The sequence below is a fragment of the Acartia tonsa genome, chromosome 14 (genome assembly GCF_053477335.1).
Source record: "Acartia tonsa isolate MP-2025a chromosome 14, ASM5347733v1, whole genome shotgun sequence".
NCBI classification, from domain to species: domain Eukaryota; kingdom Metazoa; phylum Arthropoda; class Copepoda; order Calanoida; family Acartiidae; genus Acartia; species Acartia tonsa.
This window is the reverse complement of record NC_137273.1, coordinates 15,643,304-15,663,673: the sequence shown is the minus strand read 5'-3', so window position 1 is coordinate 15,663,673 and position 20,370 is coordinate 15,643,304. Positions and strand designations below refer to the sequence as shown.

Sequence of the window (20,370 nt, the reverse complement as noted above, 5' to 3'; positions counted from 1 at the left end):
AATTGTTTAGTATCTAGTCATAGTTAGAATATCAATATGTTTTATTAAAGCCATTTATTCGATTCATATTGAACATAACATGTCGATATTATGTGACCGGTTATGACCACCTTTTATTATTGCATGTCAACAGAATGTCAACAGTTTTTCAAAATAAACCATTCCCTGCATCCCTGGCGTGTTGGTCAGAATTTATTTTGAGCCTGAAAGAAGAAATTTATTTACTTTGACACACATTTCCGCAAAGGCCCAGGGATCTAAAGGGTTAAGACTATGGCCGATAAATTGATGCATATCTCCAATGATGATATACAAAATTAAACTTCTCTCCGTTACAATTAGTGGTTGAAACTTTTGGACACTTATCTTAATGAACCAACCAATCAAAATTCAATTAAAGCCCACAATGTTGTTAAGCCAACGAACAAGAAAAGTTATTATAAAACTTTGGAGATCAGTGTAATAAACATTTCAATGTCGCCTCCCTCCTTGGCAAAGGTCTCGTAATAAAAAATATTTACAACCCCTTGAAAAATGAAATTCAGATCTCGTCAACTACTAAACCGATTTGCAATGAAAGCTTCGCTAAGGTCTCTGGATTGTTTCAAGCTATTTTATCTTTAGATATTAATTTTAGAGATGGTTTTAGGTTATAATTAAAATAACATACAAAATATGACTTAATGAACTAATAAAATAAAATAAAATAGATAATATTTTGAACATAATGTCTAATATTGACTTAGTTGTAAATGTATGTAAAACAAAAATTTATTTTAATTTTACATATATCCTTTTCCGAGAAAAAGTCACATTATTTTTTCTCTTTTAAAACTTTTCTGACCTCAATGAAACAAGAACTTTATTTTCCAAAGAAGGCATAAAGTAAAATACAGGGAGGGAGGGGACAATGAGCTGTTTGTTACAATATTCCCCAAAGTCTTAAAATAATGTTTTATTATTTGTTGTCTTAACAACCTTGGGGACTTTTATTAAATTTGGTTATTTTGGTTCATTTAGTTGAGTGTCAAAAACTATCAACCACTAAGTGTAATCTACAGAAGGGGTAATTTTGAGTATCACCATTGGGGATATACGGGCTTTTTTTTACTTTTCGATAATAGATAATAAAATTTAGTTAACAAAAAGATTATGCGTCTATTTAAATTGTATTTATGAAAAGACATTCGAGTTTCTAGTCGAGCAGATTTAAAAATTAAATGGGGGGGGGGGGTCAGTTTCTCTTGTGTTTGTGTTTTACACTATCTCAGGTTAGGTTAGGTTATTCTAAGGGCAAGTTAGTCCCACAGGGTTAAGGTATTGCCAATCAAAACTTAGAAAACTGGAAAACGCAATTTCAAAAAGAAATATTTTACAGTTCTAATAATATTAAATTAAGGGTTTTTAATATTAATGATAAAATTAAAATTGTATAGACTTTTCAGGAATCTAATTTCAGGGATAAGCTAATACAATGATGATACGCAAAATTACCCCTTTTGTAGATTACAATTAGTGGTTGAATAGTTAGGACACTCACCTTAGTGAAAAAGCCAATTAAAATTTGATAAAAGTCCACAAAGTTTTTATGCCAACGCATAAGAAAACGATATCATAAAACTTTAGGGACTAGCGTAATAAACAGCCCAATGTCGACTCCCTCCCTACGTCTTCCTCATATTATTTCCAATATAATTTGACTTTCCTTCTAATTAACCAAATGTACTCCGATAGACTTAAAAGAAAACACACACACACATACACACTCACACACACACAAACACACATACATACACACACACACACACACACACACACACACACACACACACACACACACACACACACACACACACATACACACACACACACACACACACACACACACACACACACACATACATACACATACTCAAACACAGAAAAAGTAATATTAACAAGGATTACAACATCCATAAAAGTTCAACAAATTAGACATAAACGACCAATAAACTCATAAAGAGATGCTTATCAAAAAAAAAGAAAATTGTGAAATTGCTTAAATCTAGGATACACATACATTTTATATGGGTGACTTTATCATTCTACCAAATTGTCATAAAATCTCCCTTAAAAAATTGTTAATAGGATAAAAAAGCGGGAAAATTGGCATGTTTTAAAAAATCTAGAACGGATTGTAAAAGGTATCCCAATCCTGGTTTGAAAACCATAGGACAATTCAAATTTGCTTAAACGCACCCCAAAATTAGGAAACCTTGTTTCATTCGACTAAATAGTATATGATAAACGTCGTCATAGCTGACATATTTTCGACAATCGACACACTGTACTAGGAGCATTTTCATTATAAAGTAGTAGAGGCTTCGTCCCAAGTCTCTAGGGTCTTTGCCCCAAGAGGTAAAAAAGAAATAAGTATTTCTGGTGCTGCTAATTTTATGTGAAGTAGGTTCCCCAGAAATTTTTTTTTTCTTGGGGGGGAATTTTCATTTGTGGGGGGTTGGGAGTGTCCCATCCCCCAAGAAAATAGCTTAAAACCACCAAAGGACCAATAGGTATATACCCTGAAGAGTAGAATCCGATCGGTTCAGTGGATACTGAGATCTTAAGCTTCAGACGGACGGACGAGATCTTAAGCTTCATACGGACAGACGGACGGACGGACGGACAGACATGAAGCTACATTGTATTATAGATTACTGGGTATTTTAAGGGAGGGAGGAGACTTTAGAAATAAAATTATATTATTACCCAAATTTTATAAACATTCTGTTTCATGATTTTATCAAAGCGTTATTCGTTGGATCAAACTAGTAGCGTTCAAACTTTTCAAATGATAATCTAAATTAACAGAAGGATTAATTTTGGGGATTGACACCAATTAATCTCTCATTGTCTTATCCCTTAAGATCCCTGAGAATATTGCTTCTACTAAAAGGTGCTACCCACCAGGGATCTAAAGGGTTAGGATAATGGCCAATAAATTGATGTAAATGAATGATAAAACATATAATTACCCCTTCTGTAGATTACAATTGGTGGTAAAAATGTTTGGACACTTAACCTAATGAACCAATCTATCAAAATTCTTTAAAAGTCCCTAAAGTTGTTAAGCCAACGAATAAGAAAACGTTATTATAAGACTTTGGGGACTTGTGTTATAAACAGCCCAATGACCCCTCCATCCCTGTTGGTACTACTCACATACATTTATAGTAATTATTCAGATCCTCATCGATCCTAATCAATGTACACGGATAGGCCAATGGAAAATAAAATTCTCTCCCTCCACCAAACCTCTTGTAAAATAAAGTAATAGGATCGGTGTGTGTCTGTACCGAAGGATCTTGCTAACCACTGAACCGATATGGTTCTACTTTACAATGTAGTTTTTTATAGGTCCTGGCAAGGTTTATAGTTATTTTGGCTGAGGGTACCACCACCCTCCCAAGAGAAATCGCCTAAATCTAGAAAAAAAATTAACTAGCTCCGCCTAGCGGATTTAAATATTCTTGGTAAACAGCTAATCTTAACATAAATAGCGCTAGAAGCCTCTTGGAAGGAGAAAGGTTTGTAGATTTTTTTGTCCTAATACTACTTGTTACTGGATAAGGTAAAGTTTTTTTTAAATGACCAATGAGAGAATAGCACAGAAAAACACATAAAAGATAGTCTAAAACTATCTAAATTCTGATTTCAAAACATAAAATATGCTTAAACTATCCTGGTACCTATAAAAGCTTTCCTAACAAGTAGCCATATTAGTTCAGTGGTTAGCGAGATCTTAAAAGACGAACAAAAGTACCTTACTACTGTTTTAATCCTAATTAATTGTTTCTCTGTTTGATTTTACAATAATTATTCCATTTCCTTACTTTCCCTTTTGATGTATGTATACATAAAAACAAATTTAGTTTACTTTCTTTTTTCTTTTTTTTCCTACTATGATATACTATTTTTTCATTCCCTTTTTCCTTTTAACTAGAATACATTTTTAGAATATACAAATTTACCCTTTTCTTTCCTTTTTCTCCTTTCTTAAATCAATTACTATTAGCACCTTCTTACTTTACTTTAAAGTCTTCAATTTCCCCAACCCCCCATACCTTTATGGAGACTTACTCTTCTTATATTAGCCAGCTTTTTTACACTTTCGGCTTTACTCTTTAATGCAAAATTACACCTCTCCCCCACTTCTAACCCCAATGGTTTACACTACCCTCGCCTCTCTTTAATATTATTTGGTATTATTGGATTTAATTAGTATGAATAAAGTACAAAAAAAATCTTATATCTCAAATTATCACTGAAGTTATAATTGTATTACTTGCCTTAGAAAATGCGAAGACGCTACTATATGCCAAAAAGATTTTATTTCTTTTCAAAGAATTTTTCTTATCTTTAACTAAATCTTAATTTTCGAGTTGTCATTGTGTACAAAATAATCTATTTTTTGTATCTTAAAGCTTTAGGTTCAAATTCTGTCAAAATACTTTATATCAATTTTAGCCTGTAAGTCTCAATGAAATCGACATAAAATATTATTAATAAGCTAGATAGCACTCCATATTTAGATTACACAAATAGACTTAAATTGGTCCTTATGCATATCCTTAAATGTTGTCACCATGACTATTACATCCATTTATTATGTCCAATAATGTAGTCTACTACTACAGAGTGATAAAAAGAGAAAGAGTTGACCCTATCCCCAAAGGGGGAAAGGGAATAAAAACCATATTTATGGATAAGAAAGGGGGAAGGGCTTGGTCTACTTTACTTAGTGCAGAATATTATTATTTTATATTTTGTTTACACTTTACTATACTTGAACATTTTCCTACCTGCCTCAAAATTAACTAGAACAAGCAAGTATACAATAGTAAATAACATTCAAGTGATAGTAAAATAATGGCTTCATGTCAAAGGGTGAACAAGTACTTAAATGATAGTTTAATAAAAAATTATCAAAAGATTATAAATGACCTAAATTGTGTGAATTAATTTGTTTGCATTGAAATGATTCAGACTACTACTTTTATTATTTGTTTCAATAAAGAATAGGTAAAAGTTAACTGAGATTTTGGATTCAAAATTATCTTTAATATTTATTTTTACAAAGGCTTAATCAATGATAAAAATATTTTAACTAAACTTTATTGAAATGTCTTGAAATATTGGGGCAAGCAAGAACGCAACTTTTCTTAGTTTTTTAGATTAGCAGACCAATATCATTAAGAATTTTTGTGTGTGTGTGTGTGTGTGTGTGTGTGTAGCCATAGTTTCTTAGTGTTTGGACCTAAGTAGTAAGAATTATTAATTCAAACATGTGCAAACAATAAACTTTTAACTAACTGGTTGGTTTGGGGTCAGATCCTCTATGTGTTTTGATTGTCCATTGTTGGTTCTACCTTGAATTGTTTATTGAAAGTAAAAGATTTCTTTGGTGATTTTTTATGGTAAAAAATCAATATAGGTTCTTAAAAACAATTATAATCTGGTTTGGGCTGCAGACATAATCTGGATGCAATGGACAATTGAAATTCATTCTGCACTACTTTTTATGATTTTTAATGTTTTGGCCATTTGTTAGCCATTTTACTATGAATCATGCAAATATGTATTATTTCAGGGTCCTAAGTTTGTGACAGATGATGAGATAGAAAGGATCAAAGCAAAAATAGAAGAGGATAACAGGGCTATAGCTGCTCTTGAAAACAAAAGAAATGGTGAGATTTTTGTTAAAACAGAATAGCTAATGCAAATATTTTGGTAATTCAAGTTTTTTCAATCATTTTGGCTTAAAAACTTGTGGACTTAATTGGGTTCTACAAACTTGAAGTGTACAAACTTTTCAACCAAGGAATTTACTCCATAAAAAGGGTAATTTTGATTTATACTTTGTTGTCCTTTCCCTTTAGATCCCCATGGACATAACATTAAAGCATTAAGAAACTACCCTAAATAGAAGAACCAGTTCATTATGCTTCAGACAAAAAGCTTACTACTTTATCTTATGAAGACGACTTTTATATTTAGATGCGTACACTATCAAAGCAGCAACGACGACAATCTCTGGTCTGTTGCCCGCCACAAGCCCCAGCCTTGACTCAAAGCACACTAATCTATCAGAGTTTAGATCTGAGGTAAATTATCTTTGAGATTGAAAAAATATTTTCTCAGTCAATTTACTGAAATACCTTTATTTCTATAACTTTATCTATCTATTTATCCTTTATTCATCTAATTATTTCAATCTAATTATCCGAAATTATCTTATCATAATTGGAAAGATCATAATATTACAGTAGCCGTGCTTATAACAAATACGACTTTCACAACTAATCAGTTGTTGCTTCAGGGTGGAGGGCTAGGCTCCACTATTGGCTCTGCAAGTTCTCCAATAATTCCTTCCTCAGATTACTCTCCCCTGCCACCTGCTTCTAAGTCCTATCACAATACGCCTCCAGGTATAAGTTTTTTGTTAGTCCTGATCTACTTCTCTTTTCTTTTAGAGCAAATTTTCACATGAGCACACAAATACTGCCTTTGGATTCTAGAAACCTTTTTTTTAGATTTAACAAGCATTTTATTTTACAGCTATTACTATTATATTTGGAATCAAAAGAATGTCAATTCAAAACAAAAATAAATAATATTGTATTGAGTCAAAATTTAAAAAGCCTTTGCTAGGTCAAAAGTCACAATATTGATAACTTTGATTTCCTGCAGGTGCAGCCACCTTTACCAACCATTATGCTATAACAGTAGAGTCATTGAAATACTACCAACTAAATTTGTTTGGCAGTTGTATTTTGAAATTTAGATTGATATCACAGCCGAACAATAAAAGGCTGTTGTTTCTAGTCAAACGCCTTTGCCACATCAAAAGTTACTGTTCAATAATTTTGCCTTTGTTCAGGTGCAGCTACCTTGACCGACAAAAAGGCAATGTTTCACAGCTAATAAAATTGATTTTAGTTTGAGATACATGTCACATTGAGAAAAAATCTGTTGTATTGAGTCAAACGCCTATGCCAGGTCAAAATTGACAAATTCAACAAATTTCCAATTATTCAGGTGCAGTCACTTGGACTAGCATACTGTCACAGCAGAGACATAGTAACTAAATCAGCACTGTTGCATAGCTATTAAAGTTTTATTTTAGACCAGGATTGAAGGCAGATCGAAACAATGATAATCTATTGTATCGAGTCAAAACCTTTTTCCATATCAAAATTTACTGTTCAAAAATTTTGCTCTCATTAAGGTGCAGCCACCTTGACCAGCATGCTGTCGCAGCAGAGACATGGCGGCACTAACTACCATTTTTTAAAATTAATTTTAGATAGAGATTGAAGTCAGATTTACAAACAAAAAAAAGTTGTTGTATTGAGTCAAACGCCTTTTCTAAATCAAAAAGGACAAACTTAAGAACTTTGGTTTCATTCAGGTGCAGCCACCTTGACCAGCATGCTGTCACAGCAGAGACATGGCACGACAGGCAGCCTTATTGGGACCACAGCTCACACAGACTCACAACCATACTACAGGCAATTACAACAAAAGTTTAGCTCTTTTTATTAAGAAAGATGTCAGTTAAGGTAATGTTTTAAAGTATTTATCAATTGACGCACAAGTCGCAGAGAAAGTAAAGTTAAAAATCAGTTAAATGAATGAAAATGGTGTTTGGTTCACTAAAAAAATATGCGACAGTTCTCTTTGTAGGTTATATTAGATTTAATACCTTCCTTCATCATGTATGAAGACTAAATTTATTCAATTTCATCACATATGATAAACTTTCAGTACAGGGATATAGTACTTGAAAAAATAGTTATTTGTCGCATGGAATTATAAACAGCTTTCCGCTGGATTAAAACTAGTTTTGTTAGCACTGAGGAGCAGAAGGCTCGGGATAACAAATATGGTATTAATTTCATGATTTTTATTTTAATATTGGTGGAAAATTGTCTGTAATGCAATGCTATACATGATATTTCTGTATGGCGGAGAAACGTTTCTAATAACAGTGGATATCAATCGGTTTCGAAGAACACAGTAAAAGTGTCGGACTGATTATGACGTAAAAAAAAATTAGCCAATGAGAGGCCATTATTGACCAATGGTAAAATTTATAGTCCCTCTCATTGGCTAATTTTTTTTTTTACGTCATAATCAGTCCGACACTTTTACTGTGTTCGGTTTCGAAGCCATACTAGAAAACATTTAATCGTCTTTGCTTTCAATTCATGGACAAAACTTTATGAAGAATTGATCTTGATGCTTCCTTAGAAGGTGGTACATTCCAAGTTACAGACACGATTTATAAACATGCACAGCTAGAACTATTAAATAAAGCCTAAAATTAAAGAGTTGGGGTCTGTATTTTAAAGTTATACAATGCCACCTTCGGTTGCTTAATCATGGCATGAAACTGATTTTTTTTTTTTGGGGGGGGGGGTTGAATCATCCTTTAACTCTCTGTAAAAGTTTAGGAAGGTAGGCTTAAGAATTTCTGGTATAATATTTAATAAATTCTTCACATAGTCATATTGACTCTTTTCTTATCAGGGATACGTGGATATCTCAATGATATATTTATTTAGTTTTAACTAACTCTTAAAATAATAGCATAAAAAGAAATGTTGATGTAAATATTTTAAAGACGATTTTTTTCTTTTTTGCCTTAATTGTATTAAATAGAAGCTTTTTATAGTTCCTATAAAAGGACCAATGATAGGCCAATATACAGACTAAATTACCAAAGACAGGCCAATATAGATTTTAATTGATCAATGGTATGCCATTATAAAGTTAAATTTTATATGCACTATTAAAAGCTAAATTGTATTACTAGTGAGTTATTTTAGAGTTATACTTTCAAACAAGGTCTCAAATACGATTCTTGCATAAATTAATGAATAGAGCTGTGAACAGACAGATGGACTATCCTAAATTACTGGAGGAAAAATATTAACTTTTATGCCAATTTCCTATCCTTGCATCCCTTATTAACTCAAATTTTACAAAAATTTTAAAAATTTCCATATTTCCATCCAGTACTCAGTACATAGCTTCATAAATTGACAAAATAACTGGAGTTTTCCTCATTTTGGGCTTCTCATTTATAGATCATTGATTTTTTTAGTTTTGATAAAGTATTTCTTGGATGATATTTAAGATAGACGGCCTATATTTCTTGCATAGATTCCCCTATTAATAGGGACGTCCAAGCTTTTTTTTGAGGGGGGTAAAACGAGGGGTTTTAGAGGTTTTTTTGATGAAAAGGGATGGGGGTTAAATTCATGTTTTTTTTAAATAGAATAAAATCGGGATTAAGGGGGAGCGGATGACTAGGGGATATTAAGTGATGAGGCTTTGAATTTTCTGCACTTCTAACAAAAACCGAACCAGGCTAGCAATACAGACATAAGTACAGACAGACGAAGTATAGACATATAGAGTAGCCTTTCTGCTATAAAAGAGTCGAAAATATATAACATCTGTTTTTGGATGGTTTAAATTTGACTTTTAAAATTAGAAAACAAAAATGAAATGGATATTAATACATGTTATCTGCAATATAAAGCTATGTATCACTTTAAAGCAAAAACTTTAATGGTGTTTTTACAATTTCGCCCTTAGACAAATTTAGACAAAAGCTAAGAAAACCGTATCATTCTATATTTCTCAGGATGGTTTTAGGCTATCTTATTTTTAGATATAAGTCCTTGGATGGTTTTTGGATGTTTTTTGCTCTTCGAATATAGAGTCCCTAGATGCTAGGGGCGCAGCCGCTAGTAATATTATATCACATTTGTATTAAGTAAGATTTTGATAACTTCAGAACTGATTAAGTTCTCTCTTTCAGAGAAGCTTTATATATACCCCGGGATGTTTTTAGATTAAAGTCTTTAGAGAGTTTTAGACTATTTTTCTGCACTTCCTTATCCTTTAAATACTGAGCCCCTAGATGCTAAGGACGCAGCCGCTTGTAATATTATACTTGAGTTTATAATGATAAACGGAATAAAAGACTTACCAATTTTAGCTTAGGACTCAGAAATTTGGATTTGGTTTTTTAATACTTATTTTATCTTTATAAGGAAGCTCTAATAGATTTTCTATGGTGTTTCAGAATATAATAAATACTAGAATTACGCAATCGTTGGGTTCATACTGCCCCCCCCCCCCCCCTCTTTTTTCTGATATAGTTTTATTTTGTACTTTAATAGATTGAAAATATGATGAATTGATTTCAAAAAGTTTTTCCATTAGATACTTTTGTTCAGTATTTATTTTAATTACTTTTCTCTATTAGAATATGTGCAAAAATGAGTATAATATTGTCAATAAATACGCACATAACAAATTTTGCAAAGAACAGTAAACTGTAATGCAGTAAAAAAGAAGAAAATCTTTTGATAAAGATATTAGTCTACAGTGTAAGTAAATGACGTAGCGACTGACTTACGGACACACCAACATATTCTAAAAGAAGAGTAGCAGCGCTACTAATGACTAAAGATTTAAAATTAGATTTTGCTTAAATATAGGATGACCCAGAAAGGAATAGTGAAAGGGGGAAGGGAAAGGTGTTCTGAAGACATAAAGAGTATCAAGTTCTATCCTCAAGTTAATACTAAAAAACTTTTGCTCTAATGTCATGTCACATACTGGTCTATTTGTAGGGTTGTCGCAGAAAATGTATTTTGGATAATTGGAAAAAATATTGCCTTTGTGGCATAGACGTCCAAGGGGGGGGGGGGGGTAAAGGGCGTTCACCGCCCTTTAAACTATTAAACTCCTCAGTTCCCCCCCTTAGAATTTTTAAAGATGCATGATATTACCCCTCTAAAACCTTTGAAACCCTTATTTTACCCCACAAGAAAAAGTGTAGCTATTTATCTCTTAGGTATTTCCTTTAAGATCTTGTAAACGCTTAGGCCACAATTTTTATAGAAGTTAAACATAGGTCCAGCGCGGGTATTAGGCTATTTATAGGGTGGACGGGGTATATCACCCCTCCTCTAAGGAAAGAATTCCATTTAAGATAGTTGTAAAAGTTACAATTAGTAAACATTAGACACAAACGTATATTAAACACTCTGCTAAAGTTCAAAATACACAAATTATGGTTTGTCTTTAATACTAGGGGCGAACATAGAGTTACAAGGTTGCTATTGAAGATAGATTGTCATTTTTTTATGATTACTCTTATTGATGAGAATTTACTCCATAAAACAATTTTTACTTCTGCTCTTCCTGTATGTATTTAGGAGATATGATTTGGTCTTACAAATAACAAGGATGACAAAATCCATAAATAGCAGAGCACAAAAATATAGCAATGGAATTATGTGATTGTTATAAATCAATAATGAATTTGAAGAAAAAATACACCAAAATACATATATCTAGTTTAAATATATCTATTTTTGTTGCATAAATTAGCTTTGTAAATTAAATAATAATCTAATATTTGGAATCTCCACAAAAAAAATCAGCCCGCTTACTTGAACAGCATCCAAGAAAATCGCCTTTTCCCCGATATCGTTACGGACTGGCAGACGAACAAACAAAATGAATAATAGAGTAGCTTACAAATAAAAAGATAAATTTGAATGAATCCTATCCTACTTATTATAATATGAGTATCTATTCACAAATATAATGGACCAATATAATATAATATGGGCTGTTTATAACAATCTTTATACAGTGAGGGAGGAGGGGACAATGGACCAAAAAATATAGTGGTACCCAAAGTTTTATAAGTGCATAATATTAATTGTCAAACTCAAAAACTTTGGGTAATTTTATTAAATCTTCATGAGTTAGGACCAAGCTAATGGTATCCAAACATTTTAACTATTTATTTTAATCTACAGAAGGATCACTTTTTTATCATCATTGGGGAAGTATAAAAATTTGAATATTATCTTATCACTTCACATCCACTACTTTTTTTCTTTTTCTGTGTTTTTGAGGGTTTATATATATATATAGAAGTTTTTAAAATCTCTGAACTGATAGAAATACAGAGGCTTCACATATGTCTGGTAATTGTTTAAGGCTCTTTTATTCTTAGGATGGTTTTAAGCTTTTTTCTTCTCCCTTTTTATGAAATTAGATTATAAAAAATTATTCAAAATAACTTATCTTTTTAGTAGCGAAGCTACTCTATAATTCACAATGTCCGTCCGTCTGTCCGTCTGTCCGTCCGTCCGTCTGTCCGTCCGTCCGTCTGTCCGTCCGTAATTAATGAATTGGGGGAAACGTGATTTTCTCGGCTCCTATAAAAGATAGAGAGCTGAAATTTTTTGACAACATTCCCATCATTAAGGAGCAAAATTAACTATAAAACATCAACGGCGATCGGACTGCTTTTTAGCAGGTTTTAGGCTATTTTTTATATTTTCCAAATTTTCCCCATATCTTTGGTGTTTATGGTCCGATTTTCAAAAAAATTTCAGTTGAAGATATCAAAATTAAATTTCCCGTCATTTGAAGAAAACAACAATGACGGTCAGACTGCCTTTTTGCAGGTTTTTGGCTATTTTAATATTTTTCACATTTTCCCCATATCTTTGGTGTTTATGGTCCGATTTTCAAAATTTTTTCAGTTAAAGATATCAAAATTAAGTTTCCTGTCGTTTGAAGAAAACAACAATGACAGTCAGACTGCCTTTTTGCAGGTTTTGGGCTATTTTTCATATTTTTCACATTTTTACCCATATCTTTGGTGTTTATGGTCTAATTTTCAAAAATTTTTCAGTCAAAGGTATTAAAATTAAATTTCTGGCGTTTTAAGAAAAGGAACAATGGCGGCCAAACTGACTTTTAGCAGGTTTTTGGCTATTTTTATATCTTTGACATATTTCCCCATATCTTTGGTATTTATGGTCCAATTTTAAAACTTTTTTGCATTAACAGTTTCAACATATTTTTTCCATTGTTATGTGCATCTAGTATGTAATTTACTTTAACCGTCTTCATCATACAAAATATAACAAGGTTTCGTGTTTATTTTCTCCAACAAATATATTCTTGATTTTAATAAATACACTTTAAATCTACTTCTACGTATTCCCATCCACAATTTTTGTGCTTCGCTACTTATGGATGTTGTCATCCTTGTTTCAATCTTTTCAGAAACCTTTTTCAAAATATCAGTAAAAGTAATTTTGTTATGTTGATTGATGTTTTAATATCCAATATGTTTAAATGAATGTTATATACCATTATAATAGTAGAATCACAGCAGGGTATAATAATAATAATACATCAAAATAGATTAATAAAACATATTACATACAATAATATAATTTGATAGAATAGAGATAAATAATATTAATTTATATAAGAACATTTATAAATAGAAAAGCTAATAAAAATAGTACAATTCTCTTTTATATTGAAATCTTCACTTCCTCAAAAAAGAAATAAATTATAGACCAAATGATTAGCTAAGAGAACCTACACAAAAAAATATCAACCCCAAATTGCTGCTGAATTATTCATATTTTATAAACTGTGTTTAAGACTGACTTTCAAAACTGGTTATAGTGTAGCTTCCAAGCAAAAAAATTATAATTTTACTGCAAATAAATATGAATTAAATGGCGTAGAATTTGATACCATACCAACAAAAAAGGATGTTTTGTGACAAAGAAAAGAAAGGATTATGTTTGGCGCAGTGGCTTAGACACCAAACAGATAAACCAGCAACACAATTTGTAACAAACACAAAATTTTCTGCCCAAGGGGCATTGAGATGGCTAATTTGCCCCAGCCTAAACACTTTTCTACTCCTAGTTTGTAGTTTTTGAGTGGGTTTATGAGCTTAATTTGTTTCTTTGGGCCTTTTTCTTTCAGTAGACGTACCTAGAAAATTGCCAGTATCCCCTGTACAGTAGGGGGAGAAAGTCACTAAAAAATCTGCCACGTGATGTCATAAAAATTAGATTAATCATTTCTCTTCAGGGTTTTTTTTCCCACTTCTCCTCTCATCTTTATGACGTCACATGGCTGATTTTTAAGTGACTTTCTCCCCCTACCCTGTACAAAGACTTCCTGAAACTTAAGTCTATGGATTAGATCCAGAAAACTTTTAGCATCTTAGATTATCCAGGATGAAAAATTCTTCATTTTCTGCTATTATATCCCCACTCCAGGAAAAATACAGAGGATGTCTCTACAGTATTATGACTAGGCAAAACCTTGCGATCACATTATTCAAATCTAGTCCACCCAGCATGATAATTTACACATACTAACACAGTTAAACACACAGATAAAATTACATTCATACACAAGCAAATATGCACAAGAATAAAAGGATATTGCTAAAAAAATATTTGGGGGATTTTTTAATTATAGTTTTGCAGAACTGAACATAGTCATCTAAAAGTAATTGTAAAGCTTATATATATATGACTAAACAACAGAGTGATAAATTTATTACATCAGAATTAAGGACAAATTGAGAAATAGAGTAGATAGATTTTCAAAGGTTATCTTGAAAGTCTCACACAAAAATTTTTAGTAGAATATTTATGAAAACAGCTCTGAAAAAAAACGCTCTATATAAAATGTCTTTGAACAATTAACCTTTATATTAGATGCCTATTCAATACCGAAATCTACACAACAAAGTTTTTATAGCAGCTTAGAAATACATGTCATCTTCAGAATTTAGTGTTGCTTAGAGCATTACAGGCAAGCTGGCAGACAAAGCAAGACATAGTGCAAACATTTATTAGTAAAATTTTTTCCTCTTATTCAGTTGAATAATTTTTAATTCCGCCTTAGGAAGGACAGATGAAAGAACAAACAGACAAACTACAATGTAATGTAGCTTTACCACTTGAAAGTGACTGAAACTTAAAAATGTGTTGCACTGGTATTTACTGATATAAATAGCACATAAATGTCAAGTATCAATCATTACACCATAAATAGGCTAGAGTACCCTCACATTAAGTTGTATTACTAACACATAAATACTTTTGTAGTGTTTAAACTAAGGATTTCATAAGTTTTTCATAAGATATGTAGGCCTCAGATATTGCATATTGTTTTGCTTAAAGAAATTTCTATTTGACTTATTGTGTAGAAAATTTGCTCATACTATATTATTGGTTTTTTTAACCTTTTATAAAAAGCATTAAGGTTTTCTTGAAGCTTTAAATTTCCATAACTTCTTAACTGTTAGAGTTCTCTTTTTTTAGGGTCTGTGGTTGCTGTTAAGCTATTCTATTTCTTGATTAGAACTATTTGATGGTTTTAGGATATTTTTCTACCCACATTGAATACTGAGCCACCAGATGGTAGGAGTTTAGCTGCTAGTTTATTTTAAAACAATTCTATTATTAGCTTGGAAAGGAGAAATAAATTTGTTTAGCCATTTCTAAACATTTAAAAATCTAAAATATTCCATTCCCTTACTTACATAGTCATTATTTTTTAGCACAGTTACCTATCAAAATAACCCTGGATAAACAAACACACAGACTAGATGTGCAAACAAACATTAAATTTATAAACATAATTTGCAAACTTGAAGGCTCATATATCACAGGCTCTTCAAGTCTCCCACTGTGCAATATTTGTATTCCTCATTAAACAACTTCATGCTAAAGTAGACAAAAAAAAATTTAATTAAAATAACAAGAACAAATTAGTACCATTGGTGCATCTCTTTTGTCCAAAACTGTTTTAAAGCTTAAGTTTTAAATATCTTAGATTCATAAATTCTGATAATTCTTTCATAACAGACATTATTTTCTCAAATCTAAAATCATTCAGACTTGCATATAAGCTATACTTCTAAAAAAAAAACTGAAAAAACTTTGGAGAAAAACATCTGAAATTCGAATTATGTAAGAAGCATGCATTGCATAGCATAAAAAAAGACAGACATTTGAATCCGAGCTCAATGAAAATGCAATGCACATAAAAAAAAATTAATCAAAATGCAACACAATTTATATGCTTTCAAATTTATTTTATTTAAAATTTTGTAAACCAAATTAATCATGTTGTGGTCAGTTAAAATAAACTTTGGGAAATTTATGTTATAAATATTTGCACTTTTTTCATTGAATAGATTAAATTAGATTTTCAAAGTATTTTGTAAAAATGAATCAGTAATTTTCTACTGTCTAAAACTGCATAAAATAAGCTAAAAAAGCAAGTGGTATTTAAAAACATAGCAATCTAACATTATAAAATTCAAATATATTCTAATCATACAAGATACTCTTATTATAATTTACCTCATATAAATTTATGATATTAAAATTTTATTGTTACGAAGTTGTGTGATAAGAAATTTGGTGGCAATTTTTATTCTGTAAAAAGATTTCCAAGGGCAAGGTCTAATGTTACAAAAGCAAAAAGGGATAAGATAGAGGAGAAGACATTAAATATGACAAATTATAATACACCCACACTTTGCTCTCCAACAATCTAAAATATATTCATTCCTCTCTCTGCATTATAACGGCCACAGAGAGATGTAGAGATGTGGTCAGGAAGGTAAAATTGTCTACCTGATTATTGTCTCCAAGAAGACACAGAATCAAAATTTTATAGTAGGTTTCAATGCACCTATCTTTTAGTGGGCCAAGGCATTCTTACCGTTCATACTAATATTGTATTAACTTCTTTAGTTGCTGAATGGGTTAAGATTCTAACTTTAGTTGTATTTCTTTACTGTACTTCTCAATGTAATATCTTAATTTTTATGCTACATAAGAATTGATGTAAAGTAATCTATGATAATAACAGCCCATTAATGTTTAATTCCATTGTTTACTAACTTGATCAAATTATATCTAAAATTTTAATGTTGTTTTTGAAATAAAATATATTATATTTTTATTGTTTTGCCTGAAGTAAATTTCATATCTATTCCTCCATTTTCTAATCAAAGTTTAGTAATTGTAGAGTAGCAAAGTCAAAGCAAACATAAAAGAATTACATTAAATTCTGGTAAATTTATTTTAAAATTTGCAAGTCATATCTGTTATTTTCTTGTTAAGAAGCAAAGCAACCCTGTAAAATCAATTACTATCATGCAATGTCATCTTTTCATAATATTAAACTTCCTATTATTGTATTTCATACAATGAATATTCATAATTGAAATAAATTTTAAAGTTAACAAGGATGACAACATCCATAAAAGCGAAGCTCTGAAACGGTAGGACAAACGGACATTAACACTTGTATAATGTCAGAACTGAATAATCAGAATGCGAATGTATAAGTCAAAGCAAAATTGTAAGTAAATTTGTGAAAAACTGCTTGATACAGGATAATGATTATGGACATACTTACATTTTTAGTACTTTATTATAGAGTTGCTTCGCTTATAATATTGTACTTTGTTGTCCCAGGAATCAGTATACCAAAAATCAGACCAATCGGATAATTAGGTCACATACAAATTTGTTGTTAAAAATGTAAAAAAAAAATCAACATGTTTAAAATGGACGTACGGACATTCTGGTAATGATTATAGAGTTGCTACGCTTTCCAACTCGTACCTAACTATTACAGGAATCACCATGCAAAATTTGAAATCGATAGGACAATTCTAACATGCCTAAATGGACGACAAAAGCTATTTAAAAAAGTAAAAAAATCAACATGTTTAAAATGGACGTACGGACATTTTGGTAATGATTATAGAGTTGCTACGCTTTCTAAATCGTACCTAACTACTAAAGGAATCACCATGCAAAATTTGAAATCGATAGGACAATTCTAACATGTCTAAATTAACGAAAAAAGCTATCCGTGATGGACGGACGGACGTACGGACGGACGGACGTACGGACGGACCGACCCTAATTATAGAAAAGCTTCGCTTTTAAAAAGTAACTTTGAATATATTTATAAATATTAGGTTTAATATTTCTGGCAACTTTTAGACCTACCTGACCTTGTTTAAAATTGTATAAACAGACAAGTAGAAAAAGATAGTTTGTTGAGAAATATAAAAAGACAATTTGTTTGTCTGGGAATATCATTTTGATATGTTAAACAGAGGAAACTCAAAGTCATTCTGCCAGTTCAAGTTCAATACTGGGAAAGGAACACATTTTCTAGTAGTATACTCAATCCTAGTTTGACAGGACAAGACAGGATGATAAATCAAATATGATAACTTTAAAAATATTATATCTTATTGCTTTAAGGCTTTAGATTGAAAATAATCAAAATTTGGCTTATGAGAATTTTTTTAATTGATTGAAATCGACAATTTTTAAGATTAAAGATGTTATACAACCCCACCCCCCCCCCAAAAAAAAAAATAATGCTAAGATGCATTTGGGTGGTTAGTAAAATTATTTATAAACTTAACTTTCCAGTTCCCATTTCCAGGAACTAATATATACTTGTCTTATTCAGAAAATGTTGCTTTATCATTGTTTTTGAAATTCTGAAAAAAATATTCTATAAGATGTTGTTATTCTTTAATATTTACATTCAAAGGGATAAAAAGAATTATATTATGGAAAATAAACATAAATCAACATCAGAATACAGTATGTAGAGAAAAAAAAATGAAATATTCTTTTATAGTTTTTAGTTATATCATAGTTTTTTTTATAAATAGTTGTATTTTGGGTTAACAAAATTAGAGCAAACATAAACTTGTATTCTAATAAATATCTTTTTTGTTTTCATATTTTGAATCTGAAAAGAAACTGAAAATCTACAACTTGATATCAAATGTATATATTATTGTTGCATTTGTTTTAACAGGAATCATATTATGAATATTCATATACTCTAAAGGCCTTCAAAAGCCCCAACTATGATTTTGAACTACAAAAATCATATTTCAACAGTAATTATAGTAAACTAAACCATATATCCTGAAGGGTAGAACTTACTGTATGTCTATTTTTAACCCAGAAAGAATATTTCTAATCTAGACCTAAATATTATGAGGTCTCAGAAATCTACATTTTCCTTATTTCTCTTCTGGTCTAATTTTGATATCTGCCATTATTATAGAATAAGGATAGAATAGGATAAGGAGTTTTGCATTGAAAAAAACAAAAACAAAACATTCATCAATAGTGAATAATGATTTCAAAAAGTTATCTTTGATTGCCAGACCTTTTCTTGCAGTCCTAATTGTCAGCACTAGCAACATAAATATGTGCCTGCTTATGGGCCAATTCACTCTTCCTACCCATGCATCTTGTAGGTAATATTCTTTAGTATTCTATTTATTCTATATCTGTGAGGCCTTGGAGATTATACCATCAAAAATGTTAAGGCCTATGATTCTTTTTGGAGAAGGTATAGGGATAAAGATTACAAATAATAAAGTAGGAAAATAATATAAGTAATAATCTCTAATAAATCTGAAAAATGGACACGGTTATATACAATTAAGATTATAATCTTAATTAATTGTTATTTAAATGTTGAGGTTTTAAGTAAACTCTGTGAAGATTGAATAAATCGGAAATTAATAACAATTACTATATTGCAGTAAGTACAGTGACTGCCCTCCAAGTTTTGTGAAAATTTTTAGATTTTCATAGATCATAGAACATCTTAATGCTTTAATGTTTCCTGTATTTAATTTAAGGAATACTTATTAATGTTTTTGGTCTGGAGAAATTTCTTATCCTGCTTATTTGCTTTTGTGTTTTGGTTTGTATGTAGCTGTCTGTCCTAAAAGATTTGGTTTATACCTGTTTGTCTGTTTGATGTGATTCTGTATATGTCTGTCTGTTTGTCTGCATATCTACTCATATATTCCTGTTTCTTTGCTCTCACTTTTCTCATGATAAAGGGATAAATAAATAAAGTAACACATAACTTTTTATAAAATAATCATTAATACTAAAGATGAGGTGTTTAGGATTTTTCAGGCAATGTATACCTCATTAAAGAAAATTAAAATCCCTCAAAAACTGTAACTCCTTGGTAGAATTAAATCAATAGTTTTAGCACACCTAAAAATTATGGTGAATGAATATCTTTGATTTTTGTCTACTTTTTTTTCTTTTTTGTTTGCTAACAAGTTCAAATGCTCTCTTTATGATAGCCACTATAAATGGTATTATAAATCATATATATAGTTAGATCAAGAATATAGTAGGTAACTCTGATCTAATAAGCCATTGCAAAATCCCTTTTAAAAAAAGGGTTAATATATTTTTTAAAAATATTTTTAGTTTTAATAATAAAAAAGTCATGACACATTTTTCCCTATTGGTATTATTTATTAAATTCGATTCCACTTTCGGGCCTAATATTACATGCCCTCACTAAATGTAAATATAAATAATATTGATAGTATTATACATTGGTTGCCTTTTTATGCATTTTTAC

At 30.7% G+C, this 20,370-nt stretch overlaps 1 protein-coding gene across 6 annotated transcripts in view; it reads left to right on the top strand.

Moving 5' to 3' along the window:
- The window catches only part of LOC145305922 (uncharacterized), a 137,451-nt gene that overhangs the window by 29,413 nt on the left and 87,668 nt on the right, over positions 1 to 20,370 (top strand). For all 6 annotated transcript variants that reach the window (XR_013874816.1, XM_080147800.1, XM_080147799.1 and 3 more), the window contains exons 10-13: positions 5,630 to 5,726; positions 6,037 to 6,143; positions 6,359 to 6,467; positions 7,451 to 7,550. Coding sequence is in view for 5 of the 6 variants with exons in the window: in XM_080147800.1 (XP_080003926.1) it covers positions 5,630 to 5,726; positions 6,037 to 6,143; positions 6,359 to 6,467; positions 7,451 to 7,550 (413 nt within the window). In the remaining variant the exon portion in view is untranslated. The remainder of the gene's footprint in view (positions 1 to 5,629; positions 5,727 to 6,036; positions 6,144 to 6,358; positions 6,468 to 7,450; positions 7,551 to 20,370) is intronic.